Raw genomic sequence first — 15574 nt, forward strand, 5'->3', positions numbered from 1 at the left:
GCATTTTATTGAAACTGAATCGTTGGATGTACCTACACAGCTAATTAACTTCTTTACTTTTGGAGCCAACCCAATTCAAGATGGTTGCTATAGCAAATTCAAAATGGCTATAATTCATCCAATTTTGTAGATATTGTGCTACAATTTGGTGTGACTACTATAGCTTAGTGTTATTCACAACACATACTTCATACTCATTGGGTAAGATCTTTACTTAGAACTTTTGCATAAAATTTTGGCATCAACCCTGTTTGCTAAATTTTTCATGAACCACCTTCTTTTGGCTTTTCCCTCTACAGGTGTGGCCACAGCGAGTCATCCTCCTCCAGCTCACTCTGTCTTCACTCCAATTACCTTCATGTTCTCTCTAACTGCATCCATATATTTTCTCTTTGTCTTTTTCCTGGCAGCTGCATTTCTAACATCCTTCTACCAGTATACCCACTGTCCCTCCTCTGGACATGTCCAAACCATCTCAGTCAGGCCTCTCTAACTTTATCTCCCAGTTGTTCAACCTGTGCTGTACCTCTGATGATCTCATTCCTAATCTTATCCATCCTTGTCACTCCTAAGGAGAACCTCAGCATCTTCATTTCTGCTACTTCCAGTTCTTTCTCCTGTCTTTTTGTCAGTGCCACTGTCTCCAGACCATACAATATAGCTGGTCTCACAACTGTCTTGTAAACTTTTCCTTTAACGTTTGCTGACACCCTTTTGTTGAAAATCCCTCCTGAAACTTTTCTCCATCCACTCCATCCTGCCTAGACTCTCTTCTTCACCTCTTTACTACACTCCCCATTTTCCTGGACAGTGGACCCCAAGTACTTGAAGTCCTGCACCTTTGTGACCTCTGCTCCTTGTAGCCTCACTGTTCCACCAGCCTCCCTCTCATTCACACACATGTACTCTGTCTTACTATGTCTGACTTTTGTTCCTCTTCTTTCAAGTGCATACCTCCACCTCTCCAAGTTCTCTTCCACCTGTTCCCTGTTCTCACCACAGATCACAACGCCAAAGCAAAAATTATCATGTATCACTGAATATAATTTAATGAAACTTTCAGAAAGCAATCCCTGAATGTACAGTACATCTACCAATCATACATTTTTAGAGTCAACCCAATTCAAAAGGGTGGCTACACCTAACTGATACTGGCCAACACAATAATGTCTCTTACTGTTTGAATTTTACAGATAAGCTAAAAAAATATGTGGTAGTAGCCGAGAGTCATTGCAACACATGTAATGTGTTGCTTTTACCAAGCACATTTAAACAGATTTCTACAATAAAATACTATTTTTTCATATTGCTTTGCTACAAGTTCTACATACAAATGAGATGATTTAGGTAATAAATTGAAAGAAAATTGACAATCATCTCAACGCATGCTTTTTCCACCTGACACAATTGGTTTTTCCACCTGACACAATTGGTTTTGCCTGATTTTATATTGATTTTATACATTGTCTTTTTTCTTCCTTTCTTTTTCTTTTCTTTTCTTTTCATCTCTTAGTTTCTGTTACTGCTGATTTTATTCTTTGTACGGTGTCCTTGAGTGCCAGAAAGGCGCCTTTGAAATAAAATGTATTATTATTATTATAAAATATATTCTAAAAAAGTCTTGAAATGTTTCACTCTATATGCAATAAATCTGTGGCATATATGAATGTTCATGTTTAGGCTGCTATTTAATACAATGTATTATATCACAGGGCCGAGATGATGTAGGGCACATATGTCAAACTCAAGGCCCGTTGAATCTTATCTGGCCCGCAAGATGTCATTTTAAATGTAAGTGCAACAGAGAATATCAAATGAGACCAATCAAACACTTTTTTTGAGGAACCTGCAACCAAGAAAAGATGTTGGGTATCTAACTTGAGTTAATGTAGATTCTGAAACTGGCCCTTAGTTTGAAAAAAGTTTTTAATTTAGGCCCCCTTTTGTGAGTGAGTTTGACACCCCTGATGTAGAGGCAGGGCAGCCGACTAGTGACCCAAAGGTCCTGGGTTCGATCCCCCGTCGTTGCACATCTCGTGGTGTCTCTGAGCAGGACACCTTATCCCCAGTTGATCCCTGGGCGCCTTCCATAGCTGCCCACTGCCCCACCTGGTGGTAGATGGGTTAAAAGCAGAGAGCCAATTTCACCATTGTATTGGAACAAACAATGACGACAATACATAACACATTATATTATTATTATTGTTTATTATATATCTTAGAGCCTTGTACTGTATACTGTTTCTTTTTTATACATTATATTTTTGCTATTTTTTGGTGTAACTGGGACCTTGAGTACATAATTTCGTTCCACCTCATGTACCACATGTGATGCGAATGACAATAAAGAACCTTGAATTTCACTTTCAGAAATGACGTCTGACCAAAAAAGTGAACTTTTTTACGATATTCTAATATTTTAGATGCACCTGTAAGTAGTTGCACTGATAAGCAAGCAAAATGCAATATAAAGTTTAGACATGCAACCACGATTTGTGTTGTCTCATAAAAAGAGTTTTGGGATACTTTTTAAGCTATAGTATTTTATAGACCAAGTGCTGTATTACTCACCACTACAGCCTAATAAATTATCAAAATAATTAATGTGGGCTTTTAATTTTATTTTAAAAAGTTTTTAAAAAGTTTCAATAAACAAAGAAAATGAGCCTCTCTCCCTGTTTACTGACTCAGAGGTGGTACTGTCCCTTTAAGAGAACGTGCGCTCCAAAGGTTTCAAAGAACGTGACGTGACGTCCCGCGTGAGTTTCATGTCTGAAGATCGGGAACAGGCTGTGTATGGTCACCTCTACGTAAACTACAAACTTCTTTAAGTTTTCAGGTTAGTGTATTATCTTCTTTAAACTCTTTCATAGCACAAACAACTGACGGATGAACACGACGTTACCGGCGCGCGACCTGTTATATAGTTTGTGACGTTTATTCATTCATTCCCGAATGTGATGCTAACCCTGAAAGTTAGCATGTGATAGCTAGTTAACGGTTATCCATTAAAGCCACTTAGACAACGTGTTTAGTTTTAGTAATGTATAATTTCATGTTACTGCATCAATGACAGCTAAGCTGATTTGGTCCCGCTTTTTAACAGTAAGAATTTAACCTGAAGTTCAGCCTTCATCGCTTTGCTAACTGTTAGCACTGACACATGGGTGCAGCTCACTTTAAAACTATTCTTGACTGGTGAGCACTGCTGCACGGGACTTTTGACAAAGTATGTTCGTCTTATCATTCATTTTTGTAAGTTCCTAAGCTTACAATCCTGTTAGTGTTGTATTGTGCTCATTTTACACGCTGTTTTTTTTCCAAGCCTTGAGAGCAGATGTGGGAAATCCAGCTGTATCCGGAAGGAATGTCAACCAGTGTTGTATAAGATCAGCGCGTTTCAAGGCTTTTGTTTTTAACCAAAACTGAACTGAGTGACAGTTTAATATATATATATAAATTATTTTGTTTTTTATGACCCTTGCATATAAAAAAAATCTAGAATGATACTGTTTGTGTGCTTATGACAAAACTGGCTAAAGTTGAATTCACTCCATTATTTCTGATCTGGGAAGGGTTGCAAGCACGAAATCCTTGTCATCTGCTAGTCAGTCCACCATCTTTACTCCAAACAGTACTTTGTCGGGAGTTGACAATTTTATAATGAAAAGCATATCCTGGAAGTCTTGACCACCATAAAAAGTACCTTGTGTAGCCCCTATATACCAGTATATTTCAAAGTTAGATTACTGTAAATCAAGGTTCAGTGTGACTTTATTGTCATTTGCATCACATGTGGTACATAAGGTGGAACAAAATTGTGTAGTCAAAGTCCCAGTTACACTCAAAAAATAGCAATAATAAAAAAGTATATTTAGAAGAAACTGTATACAAGCCTATAATATATACACTAAACATTAATAATAACAACATATATTAAGATGTATTAAACAGCAGCCTGAATGGTTAGCCTTAGCAGAAGGGTATGAATATATATAATATACAGGTCTCTCTTGTAAATGAGTCCTCGTGACTAAACGAGACTAATTTGTATAAATAAAGGTTAAATGAATAGCAGCTTATGGGTAAGAAATCAGCAGCATGTATAATCAGCAGCGCAATATTAAATGTGTCTTTAAGAGTTATGTAACTATCATGTATGTTAATGTTGAATACAACTTTCCGCAAATGTATTTTCAAGACGGGTACTTTTCATTTATGAGTGCTTTTTTTTTAATTTCCTGATGCAACAGCTGTTGAGTCAGCTGCTGAAATGAACATCTGACAGCTGCTGAGCCCCTTCAGCATTTGGCTAATATCACAGCTTTGATAAAGGCTGTTTTGTCTTGCTCCTCTTGGTTTTGTTTTGTAGGTCGTCATATGATTTTATCTTTACTGTCTATTTGGTAAAAGCCCCATACATTGTGATAACATTTAACATTCCATTAGAATTTGGACACTTGTGGGATTTGCAACTGTGATGCCATCTTATATTTTAACTTCTTGTTTTATGAGGGAAAAGGTTTTTTTTTTTTATGAGGGAAAAGTTTTTGGTAAAATATCATAGTTTTGATTGCTCTTAACCATCCATTCAACCTTTATTTAGACAGGTTAATCCTATTGAGCCTTGAGGACTCATTTACAAGAGAGACCTGATTTCAACAATGAGTGATGACAACAATGGACAATAGCAACAGCAATAGACAGTCATAAAAGAGGCATACATACATATATATTTTATTTATTTATTTTACAAATTGAAATAAGATGGCAAAAAAAGTAGTCAAAACAGCTAGATTATAAGGCGAATGTAGAAAACTAAAAACAGGAACATGTCTGCATTGGCCCTTGCTAGGAGTCCAACAAATTCTTAAAGCTACTTAGAGAGGTCAAGGTCGAGAGCTTCAGATCTTTTTGTAAGATATTCCAGGAAACAGGAGCAGAGTAGAAGGCCCTTTTGCCTAGTTTTCACTGAGGGAACACTGCAGGTAATAATGTCCTGAGAGCGCACGCTGTAGGTGCACTCACGCAGAGACATGAAGGAGGAGATGTATGAAGGCAGCAGACCAAGAAGTGATTTAAAGATGAAAATATACCAGTGAGAGAGTCTGCATGAAGTTAATGATGTCCAGTTAACCAGTGAATACAGGGTGCAGTGGTGGGTACGATAATCACAGCCAGTTATGAATCTTAGTGCACCATGATAGACGGCATCCAACATCTGCAGGGTGCTTGTAGGTAGAGATGCACCGATCCTATACCAATATCGGGATCGGTACCGATATAAAAATAAATAAATACTTCTGGATCGGGTATTGGTGACAATGTGACCGATCCACGACTGGGCAGATCTATTCACTCTAATTCTATGTTTTTGCTTTGAGTGACATCACGCGCTAGCATACTGACTGAACAAATTAAAATTGTGTTGTTTTTACATGTTTAACCAAGCTTGTGAAGCTCTTGGTGTGTTTAAGTGTGCTGTTATGGTGCAGAGTTTTCAATAAATTTGTAATTCAGTACATTCATGTCTGCGTTTAACAAAACAAATGTTTTAAGTTAATTCAGCACTGGGTTTATAAGCTCCAACATCCAGGTAGACAACAAAAATTGCTAAATCATGTCATCTGTACCTGTTTCAGAAACGGGTCCAGATGACATGATTTAGCAATTTTTGTTAATTCAGCACAGTTTTTCTGTATCAGATAGATATCGGATCAGTATCGAACGATACAAAACCGTAGATATCGGATCAGAAGTGGAAAAAAAAGGGGGATCGGTGCATCCCTACTTGTAGGAGCATTCATGTAAATAATGTCACCGTAATCGATGGAGGAAAGAAAAGTCACAGTTACAAGACGTTTCCCAGCATTCAGAGTTGGACAGGATCTGTTTCTGAAAAAGAAACCAAGTTTAACTTTCAGTTTCTTTACTAGGTTTTCCACATGGAGCTTAAAAGAGAGATGTGAGTCGACCAAGATACCCAAATATTTATAGGAATCAACAAACTAAATAGGGACACCACTTGAGGATAAATCGGAGGAAGAACTCTGGGACTGACTTCCTGTTTGAAAAAAGCATCCTTTGGTTTTATCGGCATTTAAGACAAGCTTGAGGCAGAACAAATCTGACTGGATGATGTTGAATGCGGATTGCAAAAGCTGGAAAGCCTTATCAACTGTTTTAGCTCGACAATAAACAACTGTGTCATCAGCATAGAAATGTAAGGATGCATCAGGGATGCTCTGGCCTACATTACCTATGTAGATTGTAAAGAGGGTGGTTCCTAAGACTAAGCCTTGTGGTACACCATTGTTGACTGTTAAATAACTGGAGGAAGTACCATTATGTTGAACACATTTCATCCGATTTGAAAGATAGTTAGAGAACCAACCAATGGTGTGTTCTGAGAAACCGATTTCTGAGAACTTATGACACAAGATGTTATGATCCACAGTGTCAAAAGCTTTAGACAGGTCTAAGAAAATTGCAGCACAATAATCCTTAGCATCCAGTGCTGAGAGAGATATGATGGTTTTCCAGAATCTGTTAGGGTCATTTAGATTTTTGGAGGTCTGCGATAAGAAATAGTTGTGTTTAGCAGCTTTAACAGCAGTTGTGCATTTATTCCTCATCTGCCGAAAACTCAACCAATCAGTGTCTGAGTCAGATTTTCTCGCTGCAGCCCAAAGATGATCTCTCCTGTGCAGGAGGTCAGCTAGCTCTGGAGTAAACCAGGGGCTGTCTCGTCCCTTAACTCTGAACTGACGAAAAGGAGCATGTTTGTTCACAAAATAAATAAAACTATTATAAAAATATAAAAATGTGTTTCTTTCCATGTGTTTTCTTTCAGTGTTGCTGCCATGCCTCCCAAAAAGTCCATCAACAAAAGAAAGTCTTCAGCTGCTGTAGAAGATCTTAAACTATGCAAAAAATTAAAAGGTAAAATATTAAAAGTAGTGGTTGGACTGTAGTCATATATATATAACAAATTTAAGTCGGTTCCTCTGGATGGATTAAAAAAAATGTGTTGAAACGTTTCATCTTTTGTCCAAAAGACTTCTTCAGTTGGAGGAGCTGCATAAACTCAGTCTTATAAACAGCACCTTCTCATGTGGATCAACCAGCTTGTTGCTGACATCCTAAACCAGCTGTTAACGTGATAAAGAAGGACCATCAGCCTAACGACCGATCATTAGCACCCTGATGGCTGTTTGCTATTCACAGAGGGCTGAGTGATACTAGCAATCACAGCATTGTAAGAGGGGGACAGTTGAACCCGGAGGCCTCCACCCCTGTTTAATGATGGACGATTTCTTTTCACAAAGATGACTTCCTTTACTCCTCTCTCAAACCATCGTTCCTCTCTATCCAGGATGCGAACATATTCATCCCTGAAAGAGTGACCGCTGGCCTGGAGATGAGTGTAGACCTCAGAGTCCTGGCCTGATGATGTTGATCTTCTGTGCTGGACCATCCTTTTGGCCAGTGGCTGTTTTGTTTCCCCGATGTAAGACTGATCTCAGCCCTCCTGACACTGAACAGCATACACAACATTACTCTGTTTGTTCAAGGTCCAACGTTCTTTGTCATTTGCATCACATGCGGTACATGAGGTGGAACAAAATTGTGTACTCAAGGTCCCAGTTTCGCCCAAAAATAGCAAAGATATAAAGTATAAAAAGAAACCGTATACAAGGATCTAAGATGTACGCTAGACACTTGTAATGTAAAATAAAACGCTGTATCAAACAGCAGCCATGACTCTAGTGAGCAGATGGGTATGAATACAGCAGTTTAGAGGCCAGCAATCAGCAGCACGGATAAGTCGCATATCACCAGTTAAAGTGGCATTAGCGATTTTTTTTTTTTTTCCTTACAGTGATTTTCCTGGTTAGGGATGTACGAGTCTAACAGCTTCTAGCAGCTCGTGCCGAGGGACTGGATCTTTGGGATGAACCAGTCTTTGCCGTAATGTATTTTGTGGTTTAAAAGCCACTGGGACATCACGTTTAGAGAATAAATGTCTCAGGTTCTCTGAAACTCCAACATACAGAATGACCACTGGTCTGGGTTCCTCCTTTTCACCTGTTGGCTGACTGGAGTCCTGTTTGGGTTTCTTGAAACCCAGTTAGAATATCCACATTGCTCTAGAGCCTGTCTTGTGTGGGATTTCTCCTTCTGCCTGGCTCCTGAGTTAGTGGGGATGCTGTCTGCTCTGTGGTACAGAGTCCTGATGACTCCTAACTTGTGCTCGAAAGGGTGATGGGAGTCAAACTGCAAATACTGGTCTGTGTTGGTGGGTTTGCAGTACACCTCAGTTTGCAAATGTCCTTTGTTAGAGACTGAGACCTCACAGTCCAAGAAAGCCAACCTGCCATTTTTTGCATCTGCTCGTATGAACTTTCATTAAACAGGGGTGGAGACTTCCGTGTTCAACTGTCCCCCTGTTACATGCTATTATTGCAAGTATCACTCAGCCCTCTGAGTAGCAAGCGGCCATCAGGGTGCTAATGATCAATTGTTGGATCCTCCTTTATATCAGGTGAACAACTAGTTCTGGATGTCAACAACAAACTGGTTGATGAGAAGGTGTTATTTATAAGACTGAGTTTATGCAGCTCCTCAGATTGAAGAAGTCTTTTGGATTAAAGACGAAACGTTTCAACAAGTTTTTGTATATATTTATTTTTTTTTGCATCCGTCCAGAGGACCTGACTTAACATTTAGATTTTTTTTCTACCTGGATTATTGAGCATGTATCAGAGCATATATCTCTACAAAGATTCATCTGTGCTTTATCACATTCATACACTGATGTAACACACATCGGAGGCAATGAGGGGTTCAGTGTCTTGACCAGGGACACTTCGGCATGTGACTGCTGGTGGAGTCGTCAAACCCTCAACTCTCCCATTGGAGGATAACTGCTCTGACCGCTCAGCCACAGCTGCCCCAAATAGATGGATGGATGGATATTGTTCTGTATTTTTTGAATAAATTGGCCTATAAATTTGGCGCAGTGTAATACCACAGTTTAAACTGTCACAAACTGCATTCACATTTTTATTTATTTATTTCATAGTCAAGTTTGGCCTTGAAAGACCAATCAAATCTGCAGACTTATTAAATGAACAGAGTAGGGAGCTATAATTGTGTCTGTTTGTATCAGTTTCACACAGGAGTCATTGCAAGGAGGTGGGCCAAGTTCTAGTTTTGGGCCAGGGTGATGTTGGGCAGTTGGGCCTAGGTGAGAGTATCACTGAGAGGAAGAAGCCAGCCCTTGTGTCCCTACCAGAGAAAATAGTGCAAGTGGTAGCAGGAGGCATGCACACAGTGTGTCTCAGTGAAACAGGTCAAGTAAGTGGAAATTTATCTTGTTTGTTTATATTAAAATTTCTTTAAAAGAAAAGCCATACATTTCTCACATAAACTGTCTTCATGTGTTCAGGTCTACACTTTTGGCTGCAACGATGAGGGAGCTCTTGGACGGGACACGTCAGAAGAAGGATCTGAGACGCTTCCTCAAAAGGTGACTCTGGACGAGAAGGTGGTCCAAGTGTCTGCCGGGGACAGCCACACAGCGGCACTCACAGAGGATGGATCAGTGTTTATCTGGGGCTCCTTCAGGGTTGGTAAACTGCTGTTTAAAAAAATGAAATGAATTTCAGACATTTGGGAAATATAAAGAATTGATCTTACAACTTGTCTTTTTGATTGATGCACATTTCTTTTGTTGTTGTTTTCTCTGACAACAACACACAGACCATCTGTAGTGACAAACTGCTCAGTTGTGTTAAACCCAGTGATATTGGGATGAAGTGACCCCCGCAACCCCAAAAAAGGAAGAAGCGGTTCATGTTACGTGTGCACCTCAAACTAGTACCTTATTGAAAGTTATGTTTATGCTGCTAGAGCCAATCTATTTAAAGTATAAAAAGAAACAGATTTATGCTAAACACTAATAATGTAAAACAATGTTAAAAAAAACAACTAATAGTAAAAAGTAACAGGGGCATTAAAGTGCTCTTACAGATGCATTAATTTGCCACTTTTTTATTAAAAACCACTATCATCTGCCTGAAAGCGAATAAATTGGCTTATCTGTACAGGTATGTCTGCATTAAATCTGTTCTATCCACACTGTTTTATGGCAAGATATATATGTTTCTCAATTTATACATTTTTATTGTTGTATTTTGTAATAGATTTATGCTTTCCTTCATTTTTTCAGATTTTTTTTTTCTGGGGGCTAATGAGCTTCACTATATTCTGCTCCGGTTTTTAAAGTGTGCTCACCTCCTGTGTACTTGACTTTCCAGGACAACAATGGAGTTATTGGCCTCCTGGAGCCCATGAAAACATGTCTTGTTCCTGTTAAAATTCCCCTCACAGAGCCTGTCATGAAAATAGCCTCAGGTATGCAACAGTTGCTTGCTTTATTCATTCACAGTTTAAAATATATTCTGTGTTTATGTCGTAACTTCTGTGGATATATTCTTAGGTAACGATCACGTGGCACTGCTGACGCTGGATGGGAATCTGTACACGTCGGGCTGTGCAGAGCAGGGACAGCTGGGACGAGTGCCAGAGCAGTTTTCAAACAGAGGGGGCAGGAAAGGTCTCGGTAGGTACCACAATACTTTACATATACTCTTACTTTCTACTGAGCTTGACTAGTTTTATTTGTAGTGTCTGTTGTTTATTTTGTTTCCTGTTTCAGAGCGACTGCTAGTGCCACAGATGGTGATCGTCAAAGGGAAAATCCACTTCACTGATGTGTTTTGTGGGGCATATTTTACATTTGCTGTGTCTAAAGAAGGATACGTGTATGGATTTGGCCTCTCGAACTATCACCAGCTGGGTCAGTGTAGCTTATTAGTGTTTTGTTACAGTAATTAGTAACAGGGATGTTAACTCTTCTGATAAACAGCATTTCTTTGTGTTCAGCATTAGCTGATACTCAATATTTGCCAAGATAATTTGATGAGGGAACTTAAATAGTTTTATTTGTGCAGGAACTAAAAGCACCAAGATGTGTTTTGTCCCTGTAAAGCTGACATGTTTCAAGAACTCTACAACTGCCTGGGTGGAGTTTTCTGGAGGGCAGCATCACACCATCTGCCTAGATGCTGAAGGTAACAGCTGACCCACATTTCCGTCCGCACATTTTAGACAATAGACATGTTCTGTTCAGCGTACAGGGTTTAGGACACAGCTGGGCTAATAAAGTGAATTTTGTGTTTCAGGCCAGGTTTACAGCATTGGTAGAGCGGAGTACGGACGCCTTGGTCTGGGTCCAGGAGCTGAAGAGAAAAGCGAGCCCACACCTGTGAAGGGGATAGAGCCGGCAAGAGGCGTATCCTGTGGAGCTTCGGTCAGCTACGCAGTCGCCAGAGAGGGTGAGAAACAAAACCAGCTGCAGCAGAATACCAAGCTCTGAGTTTCTTACACAATGTTCTCTGCTTTGTTTAAAAAAAAGATGTTAAACAAAAGCTCACAAGTTAACAGTATGGTTTGACTGAACTTTCCATACACCTTGCATAAAGATTTTTTTAACCAAACAATTTTGTAGTTTGTAAGTTTCACCTTCATTTTTCTGATAAACTATGAAATTTCTTCTCGGTGCCTCTCAGGGTTCTTAATATCAGACCAAATGATAATGAATAAACAAAGTAAAATGCTTATAATCAGACTTTTGGTTCATGCATTTATTGTTTTAACATTTGTTTGCTCATTTCAGGATGTGTGTATGCTTGGGGCATGGGCACCAACCTGCAGCTTGGCACGGGGGAGGAGGATGACGAGTGGAGCCCTGTGAAGATGACGGGCAAACAGCTGGAGAACCGTGAAGTACTCATGGCGTCCAGTGGAGGGCAGCACACAGTCTTACTGGTCAAGGACAAGCAGGAGAGCTGATGACCCTCTCAGGCAGGATGACGGGGAGTGTTTGACCGTTTTCAACGTGGGGCCTTGTTCAGGGTGCTCAGTTTTAAATAGGCTGTTAATCTATATTTGACTGGCTGTGCTGAGCCAAAACCTGGGGGGGTTCAGGGTAGAGGTCAGGTTTGAAATATTTTTATGAAGAATTACTTTCTTCTTAACTGGGGAGGAAGTTTGTTAGATCATGAAAAAGATACATTTTTAACAATAATTATTATTTTTTTTATGTTTCATTGGATTTTGTTGTCATTTATGACTGTATGGCTGAATCTTGTGTTCATGAATGTGACTGTGTGTACATTTAGGACATAAGAAAGTGGACTCTGAACAATAGTTTATTTTTTTATTTTATTTTTATAGAATTTGTTTCTTTAAAGCAATAACTAGCTTCACTTGGGTTCAGACATGTTATTCAGAGTGTGTGCGTTTAACATGACTACTGTTCATTTTTACCCACTGCAGACGCATCATTGGGATTATTTGGAATGATAAAAATTGTACTGTGTCCTGCATTTTGCTGCCTTTCCTGTCAGAAAATAAAAATGACTTATTTTAAATCCTTTTATAACATTTGCATCAAATTATATGACAAGTATTTTGTTAAAATTGTTTTTAAAAGTAAATAAATACAACCGTTACCTGATGTAAGGCTTTGCTCATGTGATTTAGTTTGTGTTAATGAACAGAATTACAATTTCTTTAAAAAAATATTTAAAAAAGGGAAAAGTTTTTTTTTTTTTTTTTTTTTTAAGATTATTGTTCAGCAATAAAGACCTAGGTTCAAGGTTCTTTATTGTCATTCGCATCACATGTGGTACCTGAGGTGGAATGAAATTGTGTACACAAGGTCCCAATTACACCCCAAAATAGCAAAAATATGAAGTACGGTATAAAAAAAAAATATTATACAAGGATATAAGATACTAAACAGTAAAAATGTAATATAATATGGTGTATTAAACAGCAGCCTGAACGTGAGTGTTGTGAGCAGATGGGTATGAATACAGCAGCTAAAAGGCAAGGAATTAGCTGCATGGATAATCAGCAGCACAGATAGTGACATTTCACCAATTAAAGTTGCATTACAGTAGTTGGTTAAGTTAGGGATTTGTGAGTCTAACAGCCTCAGGGTAGAAGCTGTTCCTCAGTCTAGTAATTCTACACTTAATGCTCCTCAACCTCCTCCCTGAGGGGAGCGGGGCAAAAAGTGTGTGCTGGGTGAGTGGGGTCCTTCATGATGCAGGTGGCCCTCTTCCTGCATCTGGAGGTGTAGATGTCTGTGATGGTGGGGAGGCTGACTCCCAACGGACTTCTGTGCAGCCTTCACCACTCTCTGCAAAGCTTTTCTTTCTGCAGCTGTGCAGCCTCCCTGCCACACGTTGATGCTGGAGCACAGGATGCTCTCCACTGCACACCTGTAGAAGGTCTCTCTTGTAAATGAGTCCCCGAGGCTCAATGGGATTAACCTGTCTAAATAAAGGTTGAATGAAAAGGTGAGGACTGAGCTTCTCAGACCAGCTCGCCTCAGCCTCTGAGGAAGTAGAGTCTCTGATGAGCTTTCTTGATCAGGCTGGTGGTGTTGTTGCTCCAGCTGAGGTTGTCATTCAGGTGTACACCCAAGTACTTGTAGTTGGAGACCACTTCCACCGCAGATCCACCTATGGTTTGTTTGTTTTTGTTTTTTTTTTTTTGGGGGGGGGGGGGGGGGGGGGGGGGTAGGTGTGTTTGTTCCTTCTTAAGTCCACAATCATCTTTGTCTTCTTCACACTGATGTAAAGGTTATTTTTGCACCATCTCTCCAGGTGTTCCACCTCCTGCCTGTAGCTGGACTCATTGTGATGCATCCCACCACCGCTGTATCATCTGCAAACTTTACAATATGACAGCCTGGATGGACAGGTGTGCAGTCATACGTGAGCAGAGTGAACAGGAGAGGGCTTAACACACATCCCTGAGGAGAGCCAGTTCTGAGTGTTATGGGGGAGAAGGAGAAGTTGTGGATCCTCACTGACTGTGGTCTGTTTGTTAAAAAGTCCAGGACCCAGTTGCAAATGGAGGGGCTTTGTTCTAGAGCCAGTTCTGAGTGTTATGGGGGAGATGGAGAAGTTGTGGATCCTCACTGACTGTGATCTGTTTGTTAAGAAGTCCAGGACCCAGTTGCAAATGGAGGGGCTTTGTTCTAGTGTGAATAGTTTGTCCATCAGGGTCTGGGGAATCATGGTGTTGAAGATGTGATGTCCACCAAGAGCATATGGACTTAGGAGTCCTGCTCCAGGCAGGTGACAGCAGTGTGGAACACAGAGGAGATGGCGTCCTCTGTTGATTGATTCTCGTGATATGTGTATGGTGAGGGTCCTCACTGATGATGATGGTTGTTTTGATGTGGGTCATGACCAGTTATTTGAATAGTCATTCAAACCAGTCACTGTAGAGCTCTTGGGAACTGGGATGATGGTGGTGGTCTTCAGGCAGGTGGGAACTGTTGCCAGGGCGAGGGAGGAGTTAAAGGTCAGCACCTCGCAGAGCTGATCGGCACATTCTATCAGCACCTTCCCCGGGATGTTGTCCGGGCCGGTTGCTTTGTGAGGATTAATCCTGAAAGTACTCTTCTGCTGAGATCACGCTGAGAAACTCCTCTTCCGATGGAGAGGTGAGTCTAGTGCTGGGTGGTCAATTTGGGTCTTCAAAACATGCATAGAACCTGTTAAGAGCATCAGGTAGTGATGAGTCCCGCACTGTGCACCTCTGCTTTTATAGTCGTATGTTAAAAGGTTACAAGAAAATGTGGCTGAGTAAAAGCAAAAAATGGAATAGAAATCTAGGATTTGTTAAAACCCTTTGCACTGTGCTGTATGTTGTTAATATGAAGTATCAGTGTCCACTCAAACAAGATGGTGATGGCAGCAAACCTTTGTTGGTTGCATGCAGATTAGCCATTAGCTGTTTGTCCAAACTGACATCAGAGCTACAATATATTCATATTTCCACAAAATCTTGTTTTAAGAACTCGTCTTCAAACCTGTTAAATTTACCAATTGTTTGTTTTTTTCCGTTGAGATGAAGTCCATGTCCTGCTCCACAAATTAGAATATTATACTCGGCTCTGCACAGCCTTGAGGAGTAAAAAAGGACATTTTTTGTTATGGATACGCAGCAGTTGCCTCTGAGAGCTGCTGTGAATGCAAACGACCCATTCCACACAAAAGCAGTGAACAAATTTAAAGCAACAAAAGCATTTCTTGATTCAAATGAAGGTCCAAGAATATGCTTCAAACCTTGTACAGTAGGGTGAAAAGCACAGCATCCTTCCTCTAATCTTTTTTCATCTGACAGATAATGAAGTGTTAGACCGGAGTCCTCATGACAGAAGGTTTATCAAAAAGCTACGGCATGCTAAAGTGTTGTTCAGGAGCACCTAATCGATTTGAGTGCTCCAAATTTTAAAGGCTAGTTTAAATTTTTGGTTTGTTCTGTAATTAATACACAATGGCTCAAATATAACAGAGGTCCAGTGTGCTGAAGACTGACATTTGCTCAGTGATGGTCTAAAACAACTGGATTACATTAGAAATGGAGGAATTTGGCAATTATCTACAAAGACCTTGAACACAACTGCATTTAAATATATATA

General features: G+C 39.9%; 1 protein-coding gene across 1 annotated transcript; it reads left to right on the top strand.

The window, feature by feature from the left end:
• The first annotated feature begins 2767 nt into the window (after window positions 1-2767).
• rcc1 (regulator of chromosome condensation 1) lies at window positions 2768-12175 on the top strand. The gene is made up of 10 exons (XM_037677046.1): window positions 2768-2839; window positions 6854-6942; window positions 9173-9360; window positions 9452-9631; window positions 10323-10419; window positions 10505-10627; window positions 10724-10864; window positions 11019-11138; window positions 11250-11402; window positions 11744-12175. The coding sequence occupies exons 2-10, from the start codon at window positions 6864-6866 to the stop codon at window positions 11917-11919; spliced, it is 1257 nt and encodes a 418-aa protein (XP_037532974.1). The 5' UTR covers window positions 2768-2839; window positions 6854-6863; the 3' UTR covers window positions 11920-12175.
• The last annotated feature ends 3399 nt before the right edge of the window (window positions 12176-15574 follow it).

The sequence above is a fragment of the Nematolebias whitei genome, chromosome 5 (genome assembly GCF_014905685.2).
Source record: "Nematolebias whitei isolate Nwh7 chromosome 5, NemWhi1, whole genome shotgun sequence".
NCBI lineage: Eukaryota > Metazoa > Chordata > Actinopteri > Cyprinodontiformes > Rivulidae > Nematolebias > Nematolebias whitei.

Excerpts from the sequence above, each read along its gene's own strand:
- rcc1 (XM_037677046.1), top strand. The coding sequence starts at position 6,864 with ATGCCTCCCAAAAAGTCCATCAACAAAAGAAAGTCTTCAGCTGCTGTA. Across the intron at positions 9,361-9,451 it reads GTCTCAGTGAAACAGGTCAA|GTCTACACTTTTGGCTGCAA; the intron begins GTAAGTGGAAAT and ends TCATGTGTTCAG. Across the intron at positions 11,139-11,249 it reads CATCTGCCTAGATGCTGAAG|GCCAGGTTTACAGCATTGGT; the intron begins GTAACAGCTGAC and ends TTTGTGTTTCAG.